We start from the raw sequence: 18,995 nt of genomic DNA, 5'->3' as shown, positions 1-18,995 counted from the left end.
CTGATAAAGCGGAGGCCGGTGACAGGAAAACTCTCCCTGAAACTGTGTCTATCTTTGACCAGTGTACAGTAAAATTAACAGTGTGACTGGACTGATTATGGGAGATCAAAGTGGTTTTATTTTTTCGAGCAACATAATTAAAATGTAAATTTATTAGATTACTCAATGATTTCATTTTTAAAATCATGTAGAAATGTGTTTTTTTTTAGGTGGTCCACTCTGGCCTTCATACCATATCATATTCAGGTATGATGTGTGAACAATACATTTTCAGACCGTATTAAAACAAGACCTTTACTTGACTTTAGTCCATATGTAATTGATTAAAGTTGTACAATATTCCTAGCTTTCACACCTGCCTATGAAAGCATATATGCCTGTTTGGATATTAACATTACATTCATGAACCCTTTGAACCCCAAAACCTGACAGAAGGTTTGAAAGGCATGTTATCTGCGAAAATTATACCATTTATCAGAGCCAAAATTCGTGAAAACAGAAAGTACCATTGGAATTTTTACTTTCCAACACATTTTTTCATCTGTGATGTGCTGTTCTGTTAGAAGACTTAAAATCTAAGCTTACATATGTGACATCTCTACAAAATCACTTTATTTGACCTGCCTCTCTTAAAAAAAAAATGCCAGAAACAGATTTACCAGATTCTGCCATAAACAAGTGCAGGCTGTAAAAATTAAAATAGTGAGATATATCCACTACCAGTCAAAAAATTTGCACACACCTCCTCATTCAATGGTTTTTATTTATTTGTATTATTTTTACATTGTAGATTATTACCAAAGATGAACATTTTTTTGTCTACAAAATAATTAAATATGATTTTTTAGAATAATTAAATAAAAAGCACTGAATGAGAATACGTGTCCAAACTTTTGACTTTTAGTGTATTATGCAGTCATATCATATTAAATGGGCACTTGGAAAAAATGTTCTATATGTTGATTCCAGGTTCTTTCAATTTTGCAAAAACAGATACATTAGGAAATTACATCTTCATTTTTACTATATTTCTATTTTATTTATGACATTGTGATGCATAGAGGACGTTTTTGGAGTTTTTATATACCTCTGACCAGAGCTGTGCCGTTTCCATGCAGATGCAGGAGTTTATATTGTAGTGACAAATTATTCGACAAGGAGTAAAAATGTCACAGGAACAAAAAAAGACCCAGAAACTGCTTGGAGTTCACAGGGTTTAAAACGAAGTGTGAGACTTCACAGTGCTCTGCAGCATAGAATGGACCCACACATACATGTGTCAAAACATGTATTTTATTCTTTTATCTTAAAAAATTAAAATAAAGTGCTTTTTATGTACAATATAATAAAAACAACAGTCACAATCTCAATGATACAAAAAATACAGTTCACAATGTTATTTGTACACAACAAATAAAAAAAAAAAAAGAGAAATCATGCAGGCAAGACCACATTTGTCTAATAGTTATTCAGTCAACTAAGCTTATGGTGTTCAGTATGCTGAGGCAAAGCTGTCGCTGTGTCTCATGGCTGAGCCGATACGAAGGATTTGGAGCTGTGCTTGCATCTTACTGCAGTACTACAACATGCAGCACAAATGATTAATTACTTCTATTGTGCTGTTTCTGTGTAGTTATGACCATTTAAACTAAATCCTGAAAAGATGCCACAATGGATTGCCTACTTAAGCCATTTTAGGAAAATAGACTGCTGTAGATGTTCTACAAATATATAGTTGGCTACATTCATATCCAGTACAGTATGTTGCATGACTGAGGAGCTGCTCAAAATGAAGCATCGTTTTCTGTGGTGCTGTTTGCTTTTCATTGAAAAAGCACGTCATTAATAAATACGCACATGCATGACAGTTAATGTTTATTATCTGTTAGGATCAAACTGTAGTAATTTCAGCGTTTGAATGAGATTAATGGTAATGGTATCAATTACTGACCTCATAGGAAGTGTGTACAGTTTTTAGGCCATCAAATGCTGCAGAATGACACCAGATTTTGAGCAGCTCCCAGTTTAGTTTGCAGGTAAAGTTAATGGTGGCTTGGTTGAAGCTGTAAATCTACTATTGACCCGTGTTGTGTTTTGGAGTTAAGTGTGCCCACTGAGGGCTACAATCACGCCTTTCACCACGTTTCCGTTGGTGAGGTCACAGCTGGGTAGTGTCATATGTGGCACACGGCTAAAGGCAGAACAATTTGATATCTAAAGGCATTTTTATGTCATGAGGTTATTCACCAAGCACCTCAAAGCAGGTTATTGAGACTGTATATAGTTTAGAAAATCTGAGTCAGCAGAGGTGAAAAGCAACACTGCATTAAGCCTTTTAGAATCAGATTTATGTTTATTCATTTGTTGGCAAATTTAATACTCTTGGTTTATTCGTTTGGTCTCCGCTTGCAATAGTTGAACAATTTGGAACATATTATTTGCTTTCTTGCCGAGAGTTTGATGAGAACATCGATATCGCTCCGATGTTTGTGCACTACGGCGACAAGTCTGTCAGCTTAGCTTAGCACAAACACCAACAACAGGAGGAAGCAGCTGGTCTGCTTCTGTCCAAAGGTGACAACATCTTTATACCAGCAACTGAAAAGCTCACATCAGAAAACATGTTTTGTTTTTTGTTTTTTAAATGTACAATAAACAAAGATACAGAGGATTTATGTGCCAATCTATTTCTTGGCTGAGAGCATGGACCCTCTGGAGTCTATGGGTTGACAAAAAAAACCAATAAGTGCAGATTACCTTTGGACAAAGTCAGACTGGCTGTTTCCCAGTTTCCACTCTTGATGCTAAACTAAGCTAAGCTAAGCTAAGCTAACCAGAAGGATGTATTCCAAAGCAATTCTGACGTAGCCAGGCTTTTTTGGTGAAAAGGTGGCTTGACAAAACCCAATCAGAGAAAGTGAGTATCACAGTGGTAGTGATCGACTTTCTTTGTCCTTCGTTAACTAGGTTTTTTTCACCAGGCTCTGTGCGCTCTGATAAAAAGCGCCTCATTCGACATTTTTTCTGCACAAAATGGACCAGTTGCATCCTCCCTACTTCAGTCAAGAGGAACAGTTTGTAATAATGGAGAGTCACGACAAATAGAACTATTTATTACAATGAAAGTCCAACTACTGTGTTGATTTTTGCCACTCAGAGCTCTCTTAATACAACCACATATTTCTTACATGCCAGCTGCACAGTGGAGCTCTTAAAGTTTAAACTTAACACATTTAAAGATGATACTCTACAAGTGCATTTGGGTCTGACACTGTTCTGTAATGACAGAGATGTGGAAATCACTTTAGTTTTTGGCCTGATTAGAAGAGAGCCACCTTTGTCAAGTTGAAAACCTTCACTTTAAACTCATATGTTATTAGCCCATTCATTTTGCTTGATAATACACCCCTCAGATGCAAGCTGTAGCTTCACATTTCATTCAGAAATTTAAATTGGATCAAACTTCTCATCTAACTGTCAGCAATAAGACAACTAAACAGATACCTCTCCTGCTTTGACATGCTTGATGAAAAAACAAGCCCAGGTGCTGAACTAACAGCGTGGTGAAATGTCTGCTGAAGTAGGCAGGTAAAGCACTATGAAAGAAAAGAAATATATATCAGCAGTGTTCACTCTCTAGTTTCAAGACTACCTCTACAACACATCTTGCACAAGGTCCCTTAAAAAACACACAATATTAAGCACAGGTACTGTATATACACAACAAAAACATAAGGGAAAAAAAGGAAACACTGACCACTGTTGCGCAGTATGCTGTGCAGTTACTTTGTCAACTTGTAGCAGTTACATAGCATTTTGTCATATGCTCAGTGTTCGAAATAGCAAAATGTTGATCTGTATGATAGTGGAGTATATACCGTAGGCTTAATTGATCAATACAGTGAACTGGTGATGTATTCTAAGACATGTGGTGCCATGTTGTCCCGATGGCCGTGTAAATGTTTCTCGCTCCGATTTACACAACACTATCAGCATCCTACATCTTTGGAAAATTCTGCTCGTTAAGTCTCAAAAGTCGAAGCAATGCGGGTGCAAGAGTGTTCGCAATGGGTGCACTGGTCCCTGTAATCACGGATTTCTAAGAATCGCTTTCCTTAGCAGCCACACCTTCTGTCTCAGTAGTTGCATTTCTTAGAACGTGCTCCAAATTTACTGAAATGTGCAAACCTGTAAGTATTCAACACCCTGATTGCTTGTGCTTTCACATTAACGTCACCTTGACCTCTGACTGAGTGGTGAACACCATGTATGTAAGACATGTGACCTGGCGGGGGTGGTTATATTGAGCTGATACAAAGCTCTGTGCGTCTACTTCACTACAATGTGCAGCTGCAGTCTGGACAAGAAACCACTAAACATTATCTCTCCCCTACAGCGACATAAGTTATTAGTTGTTCTGCGACTTCTACATTGCGAGTGGGCACAGTAGCACGTAAACTAGCCAAACACTCGTATTGTTAGCGCCAGTCAAGCTAAATTATCTCCAAGTGGTTGTATCTGCACGTCTCAGTGAGAGGACAGAAGGAAAACTAGAATATTTTCTCACCCACATGGCAAACGATCTCCATGCCATGCCCTTTGGCCCCAGTTCAAATGTTACATGAAGGTCAATTATTCTGCCCAACAGAGTCTGTTATGAGCTAACAGTCTTAGAGAAAATCCCAACCTTGCACTTCACATTTATTCATCATTAGTGCCACAAAACATTTAGTGAAACCCATCTCTGGGTCCATCACCATGTGCTCTTTGACAGTGATCAATGCTAACACAAAGCAAGAGATGGTCAGAACAGGAATGGCACTATTGCATTTAGATAAGACAATCAAGTTATATTTGTTTTTTTTTGGCACAGTGCACATGATGATTTCGGTGCTGCCCTGAACATGGTTAGAGGTGTTAATGTCCCCATTTTAATTTTTTTATTTGCCTCTCTGCGTTTGTAATGTCAGGTCTTTTTTTCCATATTCGCCTCAAGAAACTGGGCGTCTGTGTCCGAGTCCGTTTATTGACCTGTCGTGGTATCTGCAGAGAGGGCGGTCTCAGATGAGCAGAAATGTCTCCCTAAATCGTCCATGGTGCAACCTTGTGTGAGTGAAACGGACCTTCTTTGAACAACAACATACATTCAGGAGGTAAACGTCAGTGTTTCGGCCTTGGAGCGTAACTCTTGATCACATTTTTTTGATCATCTTTGCAGTCCTTTTCATTGTGGCTCCAACGGCGATAAGAGCGCTCGGGCGTGGCGTATTCTCCTGGTCTTTCATAATCCTCATGTAGTCAGAAAAAGGGAACAAATGTGCATCTGACTTGCTTCCATAATGTGTGGATCATAATGAATGTGCATTACATGTATTAAATTCTCCTAAACCTGAACTCTTGGTCACCATGTAGCTGTAGCTTGGTTCTAGTGTGCATAATAACAGAAGTGTGGCAGCCACCTTCTGCAGAGAATGTGCAAGATTACTCAGACTGGGCTGGGTAAAATATCAATATTTAGAATTGTCTGTTGTTGTAACTGTATCATGTGATGGACATCGAGACGAGACAATTTATTGTTGCATACCTAAAGAGATACTGAGATAAACATTGATACTGGAAGAAGTCTTCTGTTTATTGTTTTATTTATTTTTTTATTTCTTCCATGTTACCCAGCCTTATGCTTACACAAATATGGCGTTAGTGGCCACGAGAATGACTCAAAAAAAAGACTGTGTTAAAATTATTCCGAGCAGCTGCCATGGTCCGTGGTCCTGGTTGAAACCAGCGGAGTGTTGGCACTGCTTCCTTCTTCCTGCCTTTTGCAGCAAACCGGACCAACCTCTGGCTTCGGAGTGGAAATGGTTAAACGTAATGACCTCCGCACTGATCACAGAACTAAGATGACTGAAATAAAAGATGTGCTGTGACGTAGGAGGATGTCAGGGTCTCCTCTCCTCTGCTCGGTGGCCTGTATCCCTCATGGAGATGCAGGGTGTCATTGTTTAGCGAATGTTGTGCTCTCATACGATAGAGTCCTTGATCTCCGAGCCCAACCGCACTCTTGGCCGAGGGCAGGTCGGGGAGTATTCCACGTGGCTCTCCTTCAGGTTCAGCGGCCGTCTGTCGGAGGCTTCGGAGAAGCTCTTGCTGTTATCTGGTGAGGACTCGTGTGTGGGCGTGCTGCAGATGTAGTTGTCATTTAATGTCTGGTAGCCCTTGTGGTCCGAAGTAGAGACAGGGATGGTGTTGCCGTTGAGGGGTAAACTCTCGGTGGGCTTTCCCACTATCCTCGGCTTCTTCTGCTGCATGTTCGGACACTCGCCCTGCTTCAGCATGGACTTCATATGATCGCGGTTTCTGTAGATGACGAACAAGGAGAACACCACGAGGGAGAACGCCAACAGAGCACACACCACAATCAGCTCATTCCAGTATGTCTTGGTGTGGACCTGCTCAGAGCGAGACTCTCCAGGCAGGATGATGGTCTCCTCTGGAACAATGTGGGGTGTGCGTGAGTGGCCAATCAGAGTGGTGCTTTCATGGCGGGGCTCTGCTCTCACGCAGTAGTTGGCCAACAGCTGGCGGAAGCCCTCCTCTTCAGACCAGCACTCGTAGGTCTCCATCTTGTCAGACTGAGCCACCACCACCAGGTTTCCCTCAGGTGTGGCGTAGAGGAACTGGCTGGCGCTGTCACTGTAACGCCACCTCCTCTGTGCCAGGTTGGAACGCAGTTTACAGGGCAGGACTCGAAACGTGTTGGCTGGGATCGTGATGAGCTGGCAATGAGAACCACCTGGAAAAAGAAAATAACTTCTAGCAATAATTCCACATTACAGGAAGTATGGGAGATGTGTCAAACTACTCTAGCTCTCTGCAAGAAACCAAATAAGCAATTTCCCACAATATTAAAATATCTATTGAAGTATTTGTTTATATGTAATTTTTTAAGTATGTACATAAATTACAATTTTGAATTCAAGATGATGCAATATAATTTACATCTATGAGTAACTTGTGCATTTTCTTCAACTCTAACTAAATGCTGTTTGTGTTGTGCATGAGCTGACTGACAACATGTAAAGGAAAGACCACTGCACAGAAAGGACACACTCACGAGAAGCCGCTGGTCTTGCAGATCTGGAGCTCGGAAAAGTCCTGTTACAAATCGCTGATGTGTCAGCCTCCTCCACGTCCTGCTGCCAGTGGCTGAGACAAAACGTACCGAACAAAACAACAGGGTGATGATTAGCAGCTGTAATGAGAGGCACCTTATATGGATGCACTCATTTCTTTCTTCAGGTCTCTCATTTAGAGCCCTGAGTACAGCTCCACCAGCGTGACTCAGAGACCAGTCTTCTTTTGGAAGCAACGTTTGCAAGCCCATGACTATGAGCTTTGAACTTTATGTGTTTGTTTGAGTGGATGCTCAAAGAGAAAAATCATTCTTCTGCAAAACTGTGTATATATAATACTGATGTTTATGATATTTAGTCATAAACTGCCATAGAATTTGATACACACATCCATGTTCCTCCTAGGATATTTCAGTACGTCTGGTGTTTCTAAATTGCCATTTCTTTTCTCAATATTTCATCTAGTGCCACTTGGGGTCAAAATTTTAATCTGATGACTTTGTATTTAAAATGTTTAAAGGGTACACAGGCTAAAAATTACACCTGTGTCATCATGCTAGTGCTTTTAGCGCTCACAGAGCCACTAGCATGTAGACTCTTAGCCTTGTTTCATCTTTACTTTGTGTAAGTTATTTAATCATTCTGGTGTGGAAATTAGAATTTCATGCATTTTCCTAATTGTTCAGTGGTTTTAAATTTACATAAAATATAAAAGTGAGAAAAAGTAGTTTGTTGAGATCACTTTGCAAATACAGCAATACAGAGTGTGTGTGCTAAAGGTATATGTACAAATTAAAGGCGATTGTTTATAAGGCTTTCAAACTTTGTGCTAGCATCCTTTATAGTTCATTAAAGACTACACCACTGAGGTTATCTTTGAATGTGAGTTCTCACCTGTCAGGTGGAGCCATCCTGACATCTCGACAAAGCCGTCCAGTCCAGGCGCAGTAGGGATCTCTGGACAGCACACACTCACCACAGCTCAGATAGTTGGAGCAGTTTGCCACAGGAACCTCCACCAGGCCCGAGTATGACGACACAAACAACAGACCCTGCAAAAGAGACAAAACCGATGTGTGAGTGAGCGCAGGGCAGAAGACGTCTGCTGCTTTTGGTTACAGATTTCTGATTTGAAAGAGGGAGAGCATGTTGAAACAATTACTTAAGGTAAACAGAGGAGTATAACCTACACAATGGACTAACTCTGGCCAGATGTTCTTTCTTGATACCAGCTGAGTAATTTGAGCACTGAGAACATGCGCTCAAAGACAAATTCATCCTGTCAGGGTGTGCTACAAAGAACTTTGCTCATTTTTCTATTAAATTTTTGGATTTTTAACACTTTTCATATCTGTATGTGTGCAACACACATGCTTCTTTACCATGGATGTTGCAGTCACTGACGCTCAGTGCACCCCTCGTTCCCAAACATACAGTCTATTTTTAGGCCAGCTTATCTGCCAGTATATTAGATAGACATCATGTGGATTCTGTCTTTTAGTCTTTCATATCCCCATTTGGAGCTAAGAATATACTCACAAGAAGTATCTCAGACTTTATTAGAATTACATAATCTTAGATAAGATTGCAGTTTGGCTGTTTGGGACCGGAGAGAGGCCATTATGTAATAAAGAGAGAAAAGGTAATGAAATTTAGCTCCGGGTAAAATGCCAGAGAGGATCATAAACTCTGCTCCAGACGGTGCTGTAACTTACAGGAAAACTCAATGGAACGGTCCCTGTGGAAAGACAGTACCCAGTAGGTAGCCAGTTTGTGCTTTGGTAGAGCTAGCTCTGCTACATTTTTATTAGTTTAAAATGAAATAAACATGACAACATTTACTACAAACTGATACAAAACAGTCCAGCACCAACCACAGATGCATATTAAATGTGTTTTAATTTGTTTCTGTATTAACTGATATGGATGTGATTTACCCTTTGAGGATCGAGTTCGATGTGTTGCACAGGCTGAGGCTCCGGAAACAGAATCATCTCCTCTATGATGTGCATCTTATCATTAGCGTTGATGGCCTTATGGAGCTTTCCATCATCTGTGAGATGCAAACAACAAGTGCATCAGAAAGGACAGGGACAGTTTGTTGTGCAAACCAAACATCTCCTATTGTATTTTGCCCTATTAAAGTGATTTGCTGTGAGAAGCCGCACCTGTTCCAATGAAGAGCACATCATAAGCCCTCTCCATGCCCTGGATCTTATGCACAGCGATCTGTGTGTAGCGCACGCTGCGTTTGAGCAGCAGGGGAGCGCTGCGGATCACGCTGTCCATCAGGAAATGGTCCTTGACAAAGTTGAGCACTTTATCAGGCATGTGCAAGGACGACTGGATGCCCATTTGCCTGGCGTGGTTGGTCACGCACTGTAGGGGAGTCAATTAGAAATGAAAAATGAATCGCTGCTTATTCGAGCAGTGCTGGAAATACAGACATGCAATGAGACGAAGCATTGTATTAACCTGTGTGGCACCGTGGCCTCACCTCACTCACTTAAGAACAGAAAATTTGGGGTTAAGGTAGAATTGGAAGCACAGAATCAACCACACTGGCAAGCTTGAAACTACTGACAGATGTTTTTAACCATGTTATTAACCTGTGTGTCGTATTTCAAGGTTTTCATTTCCCCCCATGAGTGCATCAGAATGAATTGACAGATAGAGCTGGAAGAGACATATAGCAAGTGTATGTGTGATATCAAAGTGGATATCTGAGATGGCACAAACGACAACCTTTGCTCTTATTTCTATCCGTTATGTGAACTTGCATTCTTCTGACTGATGCACCATGAATGAAAATGTACAGACTGAACCAAGAGAAGTTGTACTGCTTGTTACAGGATATTGTTTCCACCACTCACCGCCCCGGGCCGTGGTTCTGGTACAGGGTGGTTGTAAGTGTACCACTGCTGGGTCTCCCTGTTCACCTCCCGATAGCGGCCGCTGAAGGCTCTCTCCACCTGGGCCATAGTAAAAGCACACACTGCCGAGCTGCCTGATGCACCTTTATACCTGTAAACAAACAGAAACACGTATCTTGATTTCCTGCTTTTTATTTCTGTGACTACTAGAGAAAATTAAGTGTAACCCAATATTGCAACCTATTAAATTGTGCGTTGTTACTCCTGGAGCTTTTACAACAAAGCCTCTCAGAGCATGTGAGAATTTTATGTCCAAGCCATACTTTCTGCAGTTATTTTATTCAGGAGACTGGAGCAGCAGCTTCTCAATGGAGAACAGTTGCAGAGTGGGTGCTTGAATGATTTCCATATTAAAACCTTTATTTTGTTGATACATTAATTAGACACTGGGGTTGCGTGAGCTTGTGTTTGTGTTTAAGCTCATTACAGCTGCTCTAAATTCAGAGGAGCCAAGTAAAAAAAAAGGCAACTTGCCAAGTCTGAGTGCAGATATGAAATAGAAACTGGCTCTAGATGGTGTGTGTCAGCCGTGTAGACTTCAGTGTCTGTGTATAAATATCAAGGGTAACAGTGATAAATCACATTATGTATGTGATTTATGTCACTGTCACTGCTGACATGCAGCACGGTCACAGTCTGAGCCATTCCCTGCAATCATGTCTCACCACTGAGAAGTGAAGACGCCGTAGAACACGGTGCTCTCCCAGCTGTCTCCCATGGGCTTCAGGACAAACATATCCTGGATGATGTTGAATGGAAAGCCGTCATCAGGGAGCGAGCACAGCAGCTGAGCCTTCAGGAAGGTGGTCCATTTCTTCTGCAGCACCCGCTCGCCTCCTTTATCACCCTAAAACAAGATCCAGGGTGTTACAAAATGTCATAGAGAACTTTATGTTCCCTTTAAAAATTCTATTAATTATTCCTCAGTGCTGCTGGAGAACACACGGTCCCTGCTTACGTAGACATAGAGCACATGACTACTGCTGATTCGGAGACAAGAGCAGGATGGGATGCAGGGCAGGAAAAGGTCAAAGGTCAGAAGGAGTGTTTCTCAGGAGGAGGTGAAGCAGCTGGAGAAGCAGGGAGTCCAGTATGACTAAAATCTGTTTTCAGCTGAAGGTTGTGGCTGCGGTGTTAAGGGAGGATGCTATGGCCTCTGAGTCAGCCCTAACCAGGAGTCCTAAAAAACAGGAGTAGAGCAGGCTATGCCTCTGGGGGCCCCACCATGCCTAAGCAGGAGCTCTGCTGCAGAATGGTCTGGTTGACCCTCATTATATGTTTTGGGCTGTTTGTATTTCTTTAAACCAATCACAATCATTTTGAGTAGTTCTTAGTCCAGAATGCAGCGACTGTGTCTGTGCAAAAATAGTGTTGGGGGAGAATTGTTTTGTTGGAACTTTTGTATGCAGGGAAGTGAGTTCCATTATTGAGACGACTAATTCCCCACAAAAAAAAAAAACAAGCAGTTATTTCATATTGCACAATCAACATCTGTGGCAAAAGGTTGCCAGCCTGGAGGCTGTTGTTGCTCCCCACAGAGTAGGGGATTTTTTAAAAAAAGATCAGAGGAAGGAAGGAACAGATAGTCAGACTAACCAGCAAACAATGTAAGACCTGGGCGGCATATTAACGTAAAAATCCTCTCCACAAACTTTAAGACACACAGATTAAGACATAATTTTCCCACAAAAGAAGTTCTTTAAATCACTTACTATATAATCAACTACTAAAAAATGCATCTAAAATGGAAATATCTTTCATTTCAAAAGTTTAAATGTTAGACAAAATATTCTTCCACAATACATGTTTGCATTGGAGGTTTTAAGTTTCCACAGAATGTGTGTATCTTGAACCGGACCAAATCAAGGTAGAAATGATGATCATACTGTGGACACAGAGAGATCCCTCAGCAATTTAATATTAAAACACCTTTCAAATGTCAGACCCTCAATACATCATTCTGAAGATCAAACATCTGAGTGAAGTATAAAGAAACAAAAAACATTTAAAGCCTTTACTAGCTGCTAGAAAAAGTGTTTTTTGTTTTGTCCTTGTTGCATCACACCTGCAGTTTCATCCCCTCTGCTTTAGAGGGTGCTGTTGAGGTCAAATGAGGGACACAAAAGTGATTACAGAGACAGTGATGGCGTCTTTTTAAAGAAATAAACTGGACAACTACAGCAATCACAACCAGAACTTCCATGTCCTCATGCCAGTCTAAGTGTTGAAATCCTCTCTTGTGGTTCAGTATGTGTGTGGTGCATCACAAAGGACATTTTAACACTGAAATGTGGGCTGCAAAAAAGCAAAACAAAACAAAAAAAACCTCCACATGAAAGATGCCATAGCCCAAGATATCAGTTGCTCTTTGAAGAAGAGGACACAGCAAAACGAAAAACAAACAATGGTTAGTTATTAATTACAGCTTTGAAATCAAGATGAACGGTTCATGCTTCACTGCTCCTCCAAAGCACAGAAGAGGCATTCACTCTTCTTTTAAGCGGTCACAAAAAATCCACATAAACAGTTATCAGACAACTTTGCTAGGACTAGCAATTATCAAAGAGCTTGTAAACACACACCAGGAGAAACTCCTCCCTGAATGTAGCTGGAAAGCTGCAAAACACAGGAGGAGGCAAGAGAAGGAGGAAGAGCAGAACCAAAACAAGCGGTCTCGCCCAATCTCAAGACATTTTCCTGCCTCAGATCCAAACTATCCCATCAGCTCGGCCTCCCAAACCCAGAACTACTCCTACATAACGGCACAAGGAGTGAATCACCCTTGAGGAGATAATAAAGTGCAAAACTATAACTACCTCTGTGTCCTCCTCCGTGTACAGTCACACACAAACAATCATGTTGCTCAACAGTGAGGTGAACCCTTGTGGGACTGATGCAGGGACTGGGAGCCAATTACTAGGCTGTGGTAGTAGCCTGTCCACATAATGAGGAGACCACATTCCTGCTCTCTCAGCTGTCCACTGCCGTTGTTGCTGTGCTCCGCTGCGCAGCTTTTACTTTGAATCGTATTGACCACTCCCCTCTGATAGCTGCCCTCCAAAAATGCACCAGCTCCTTTGTGCCGAGCGTTTCCCGGCTCTCATGCATTGTTATCACATTCAAGATTCTCCACGTTTATCAACCTGAGGGGCAGATGAACGCGAGGTAAGGAAAATGGTGCCACACAGTGTTCATAATCTGCCTGCTTTCCACAATCCCTCAGTGAGCACACCTGAATAAACAAAAGAAAGAGGGAGTGGAAGAAGGGAGGGGGACAGATAGGAAAGAGGGGGAGAAAAAACAACTCGGAAGCAGAATTACTTGGCAAACCCAAGGAAAACAGTAGTTGGAATACCGTCGAAAAAATGGAAGAGGCTTTCACTTTTTCATTTATCTTATCAGACAAGAGGAATATCCTCTTTCTAAGTGTCTGCCAAGATGAACCAACACACCCAACATGATTCAGATATTAAATAAAGCCACATTCCAACACATCTGGACTTGGCCTGATCCACAGAGAGTGGAGTGCAGGCTTTCTGTCAGTTAATAGTGTGTTAGATATGAATCCTGCTAACAGGGAGGGGTCGTCATACCTCGGTTTTACCTACCCTTAATCTGAGTTCAGCATTTTCTGCTCACTGAGGGACAACACAGGGCTTGTGTTCACATGTGGTGCGCTATTCTGAGGAAAACATGGTGAATGTGGTAATAATTTAAATTATTAACCTGCAGCCATTCAGATGCACTTCCTCAAAGACATTTCAAACCGGTCTGTGGCATTAAACTAGATTTAATTTTGCTTTCAGGCATAAAATTGTGAAGAGCGCCTCCCCAGGGGGCCGTAAGAAAGGAAAACATGTCGCAAATGTAAAGTTGAATATCGGCATTTCAAAAACAACGGGGAGTCCGTTTTTGTAATGTGGCCACTGGGTTCTCTGTTCACCTTTACGATGAGATTTTGGCTCATAGAGGCAGTGAAGGTCCTTAAGAATCTTTGAGGCCTGTTGCCACAATTTGTATTAAATATTCCAGCCTTCACCATCACACCCCTAACATTTAAATTGTGCACACACAGACATGGTACCTAACACTTATTGAGGATATCATCATTACAAATGCCAGTGGCAAATAAATATCAGTAAATCCATTTTCTTAACTAAGTACTCCAATAATAGCTGGCTGTTTGTCCATGTCTGACTTTGAAAACTTAAAAATCTTAAAAAGACTTACTTATTTCAAGCCTAAACAGTTACCCACCCCAGCACCATTCGAACTCTGAACTCAGGGCTTCCATTGTATTGTTACCATAGTCTGCACATATAAAATATGGATGTAGCCCTCAGTTGTGAAAAGTGAAGCCAATGTGTTACCCTGCCACTGGCTTCTAATTTCAGGTGACTTTCCCCTTACGTTTTCAGCATGTTACCATTTTCAAAATTCTGCTTTCTACAACACCGAACAGTGAAAATGGCAGATCTTGCTTAATATTTGGATTGTGCAATGAGGCAGGCCTGCTTGAGTCCTTCTGTGAACAGCTTCAATGATTAAAGAATATGTTTACAACACTTGCTGTCCAACAGAGACACTAAACATTTTCCAAAGAGTTTATAGTCCAAACTGCTGGTTTCAATTCTTATTCAATACAGAAAGATGGACGATGTCATGACGGCTGCTACTTTTAAACACAGTCTATTGTTGCTGCAGTCTTTGCTAAAAGTGCCCAAATGTTGGATTTTTGCAGACAGCATTTCCAGAGTGAGTGCAGCTGAGTTACTTTAATCAACTGTCTTAATTTACTAAGAGAGCAGATAAATTCAAATGTTTGTCAGCAGCTCGAAAATCAGCTAGATATAATACACAGTCAGAATTTTAACTTTAGGAACCAACCTTAGATTTTATTGCATCAGTTGTTCACTCACAATAAATTGATGTGGTGCAACACAGGGGAGGTTGTTGGAACGTGAATGCCATTTGCAAGGCAATAATATGCCCAAAATTACAAGTCATGAAAGCACGTCTTTTAATAGAGGCTGGACAGTAAGTGGAATTCTAGTGACTCATTATGATTTGTCAATGTTCTGAAGCATTTAGCCAGAGAACTGGAGAATAAACTACATGCAGCACTACTGTACTGCCACAGAACAGCATCTGAAAAGATGTCAGTCAGGAAAAAGGGAGCTGCTGCATTCCGGTGATATAAAGGCGCTTTATAGAGCAGAGAAAGCCATTCTTCTGTCTCTCTCGCACAGTTCATCTGCAGCAAGTTGCCACAGTCTGTGGGCCTTTCTGTCAATGATTTCCATATATAGAACCCAGGAGGTGCTCTGCCGGCTGCGAGAGGTGTCGCAGCACCGAGTGCAAGAGCCTAGCAGGACTAAGTCATTAAGCTGTCACTTAAGATTACATGCTGTCCCCACGATTACTCACATTACTGCCTTCATGAACAGGAGGCATCAGTCAGGGAGTGAAGATGAGTGCATGTGCATCAGGCAGCTTCACAGCCTTTTAATTGATCCGATGACAGGTGAAAAGGGATAAAGTCTGCAGCCGATTGTCCGGGTTCATCGAACAAACTAAACTCTGAAGGAGGAGGGGGGGATGACGTTGGTGGTTGAAATGATCCGAGCAAATTCTGCAGTTGCTACAGTTTGCATGCTTTGCCTGCAACAAAAACAGGCCATAGAGTAGAGTGGAAAAAGCATTTCATATTGCTGCGAAGCACTCTTGAATACTAATAATGCCTGCAAAGCTCAAAGGGCTGGTGGAGAAAGGCAGGAGCTGGAGGGATGGACGAGTGCAGCTGACATTGTGAGGGAGATGGAAGGAGAGGGGGATATGACATTGCAGAGAAAGGCGAGGGAGGGAGGCCGGGAAGAGGAGGAGGCGATGATTCAGGCAAGGGGAAACCAAATCTGCTGAAAACATGTTTGTACAGTCAAATGGAGAAAGCTTCAACGCACCGGTGACATATTTCCATTACATGTACAACAGGCATTACGTACAGTTAAATGCTACCAAACGTGCTCTGACGTGGGAGTGTCCCATCTTGTTTTTGAGGCAATTGTATCGGGATTAAGGCGAGGAAGTTCGAACCCTGCTGCGCCTCTGTCTTTTACATGACCATCTTGTGTAAACGCCTCACCCTAACTCCATGCATTTTACCTTGCACACGCGAGCAATCCTCGACACTATGGTGTTGTCAAAGAAGTCGAATTCTTTTCCCGCCTCACTAAAGAAGAAGTAGATCTTGTCATCGTCGCCCACAGGGTTGCCTATTGGCTGACTCTCCTCGATGTAAGCCGACCCGACAAAGACCGGATCTGTTAAAGAAGAAGAAAAAGAGTTAACCTGTGGTTAGGGAGACATGGTACACCTTTTATCTTCTGCACCGTGGAGCTATTTTTTCAGTCGTTTCATCACTTTTTATCAACAGAAATTTGGGAGGAAGTCAGAATCTACACCACAGAGCTGTGTCACACAACCCTGCATGGGTAGAGGAAACAGGATCCTCTGTGTAATTGTACTCAGATGTCTCATCAGGAGCACTCTGCATGAATTACCTAAAGATCAAAAGACAAGAGAGGTCCTAATTGTGCGCAAAGTGCGGCCTACTCTGGCGAAAGCAGAGGCAGCCGGCTGAGGCAGTTTTGATGTGCATGTGCGGCGGCTGATAGGACCAAGCTCCCGCAATCCAGCAGGGCTTGTCTTTGCTCTCGGTCTGCATGCATTAGCGAATGCGCCTCAGTAATGATCGCTGCTTTTTGGAGCTTATCTGCTGTGGTCGGTGCATAATGGGAGATGTGTGGAAAGCGGAGGGGGGGGTGGGGGACTGCCATCTGATGAGGAACATGGAGTTTACCTTGCAGCCATTTTAAAGAGTTTTCTGTCTTCAGAGCAGTTCCCTGACCCAAACTCTTGTAAATGACTGGTTCATTCCCCTGGAAGTTGCTGACAGTGCCAGTGTACAGTTCACCATCTGGAAGAAGACAAAAGAGAAGATTAAAATTGAACTGGATTTAATTTGATAAACTGAGCAAATTACAGGGAAATTAAGAGCTGGAGATGAAGTTGGTAATAAAGGGAGGAGTTTGCAGCATAGTAGAACAGTCTGAATGAGGGATTAGCCAAATCACTTCTCCTCTTCATATCCAATTCAATTATTTACTAATTGCTTGTGGAAGAGGTTGAACACAAATGGAGTCTGTTGGTGTCCGGCTATTTATCAGGCAGCCTGATGCAGACAAACAACATCAGCAAGCACATCATGACTCATTACTGAATCAAAGATGGATCTTACATCAAAGCGCTCTCAGAAACAGCTGAACCTGTTCTCAGAGTCTCTTCTCAAACGGAAGCCACTCATAATAAGTATTACAACATACCGACAATGATGGCGGTTGACTTGTACTCTGGATTAAAAGGGCACCGACTGCGCCCATCTTCCATCACGACCTCGCCCACTTCATCTCTCTCCAGCGTGAATGTTGACGTGTTCTGCAGACAGACACAAACAGCGAACGTCCCTCAAGCACAGGCCAATTAAATTCTACTTATAGTAAAAAGAGTCAGCTAAAGTGAGCTCAGCGACCTCAAGCTCATTCTGTCCGTTGCAATACACACAGTGCACTGACGTTTGGTCACACTGAACATACTGTAGCTCTGCGATTAATAAGCCGACAATTTCCTATGTACTGTATGTCATCATATGTTATTTCCATGCTGAGAAAATGAACAGTTAAAGCATCTCTGAGGGCCCTTTTATTGCAATGATAAACCTCTCCATCCACCAGACTTGTTGATCTGTTAAAGGAAAATTCTGGTAATATTCTGGTCAATAAATCCCACAAAAAGACAAAACTCAACAAAAAATGTGTCCTACTAACAAGCAGCCTTTGCAGCCAAAGCCTGATGCACATTTTCCTGCTCAGATTAAGTCCTGAATACACTCTGGACTGCTGTTTGAGTAACATTTGCTGAAAGTACAGTAACCAGCTGTTTTAGGAAAATATCGCTTTGCTGAAAAAAAAAAAAAAAAGATTTATTTGTGACCCATTTTTAAAGATTTATGTCATAAGTGGGAGCACGCAGAGTGAGAGCTGAGTGCCACTAATAGAGAAGCAAAGGCAGAAAGTATTAAGGGACGCATGTAAACACGTTGGACTCTGGGCTTTTCATGGGATTTGTTGTATAAGATAAATATAGAACTTGTGCATTTCAAAGTATTTTTCTGAAGGTCTGTCAAAAGTTAAAGATATGAAAACAGGGAAAAGCAGAAAATCTGCACATGTCAGATCCTGGAAACAGCAAACGTTTGTCGTTTTTGCTTGATGATGAACTTGAATAACTTTTGACCAATCACGCAATGCACAAAGCTGGATATCTCAGCATCTGTCGGCTTAAAAGCACTGGAATACACTTCTAAATCTGCAAAAGCAGCACAGCAGTACATCATACATGTCCAGTTAAACAGGCATTGGTAACTGCAATTGCTTCCGCTGCACATACTGTCTGCATTGAACTGCCTTCTGAAAGCAATGTCATTGGAAGAACAAAATCCACAGCTCACTTTCTGTTTAAAAAGGACTTCCAAAGCTCAACTACAGCAGTCTTGAGATTGAAAAATAAAGATGTTTTCTAAAAGTTCTGTCTTTTCAGTGGAAAATTCTATCTTTGCGTTTTCTTACTGTACTAAACTTTGGATTTGAAATGACCATTTTTCTGTACTTAGACTGCAAAAGCATCCAATCAGCTTTAGCTGAAGTGTGTCGTACATTTTGTCACAGAAAGAAGATGGGAGATTTTGTCAACTAACACCTCATAAAAAACTGCTCTAAAATGGAATCTGTTTGTGGCCTGTACTGACAGGAAGCCAACCATCATTAAAGGGTTTAATGTGCATCTGGGAAAGTGAGTATTATATTAAGACAGA

At 41.6% G+C, this 18,995-nt stretch overlaps 1 protein-coding gene across 2 annotated transcripts in view; it reads right to left on the bottom strand.

Annotated features, from left to right (window-relative positions):
* Positions 1-1,275: 1,275 nt before the first annotated feature.
* Positions 1,276-18,995, bottom strand: part of sema4bb (sema domain, immunoglobulin domain (Ig), transmembrane domain (TM) and short cytoplasmic domain, (semaphorin) 4Bb) — a 67,132-nt gene continuing 49,412 nt past the window's right edge. For both annotated transcript variants that reach the window (XM_022199555.2, XM_022199556.2), the window contains exons 6-15: positions 17,449-17,560; positions 16,926-17,042; positions 16,229-16,386; positions 10,732-10,913; positions 10,007-10,157; positions 9,302-9,512; positions 9,071-9,186; positions 8,028-8,185; positions 7,115-7,206; positions 1,276-6,793 (exon numbers count right to left, since the gene is read on the bottom strand). In XM_022199555.2, the coding sequence (XP_022055247.1) occupies positions 6,021-6,793; positions 7,115-7,206; positions 8,028-8,185; positions 9,071-9,186; positions 9,302-9,512; positions 10,007-10,157; positions 10,732-10,913; positions 16,229-16,386; positions 16,926-17,042; positions 17,449-17,560 (2,070 nt within the window). In that variant the 3' untranslated portion in view covers positions 1,276-6,020. The remainder of the gene's footprint in view (positions 6,794-7,114; positions 7,207-8,027; positions 8,186-9,070; positions 9,187-9,301; positions 9,513-10,006; positions 10,158-10,731; positions 10,914-16,228; positions 16,387-16,925; positions 17,043-17,448; positions 17,561-18,995) is intronic.

This window comes from Acanthochromis polyacanthus, chromosome 2 (assembly GCF_021347895.1).
Source record: "Acanthochromis polyacanthus isolate Apoly-LR-REF ecotype Palm Island chromosome 2, KAUST_Apoly_ChrSc, whole genome shotgun sequence".
In the NCBI taxonomy this organism is placed as follows: Eukaryota; Metazoa; Chordata; class Actinopteri; family Pomacentridae; genus Acanthochromis; species Acanthochromis polyacanthus.
Note: the sequence above shows the minus strand (reverse complement) of the source record. Positions and strands in the feature narration are given on the sequence as shown.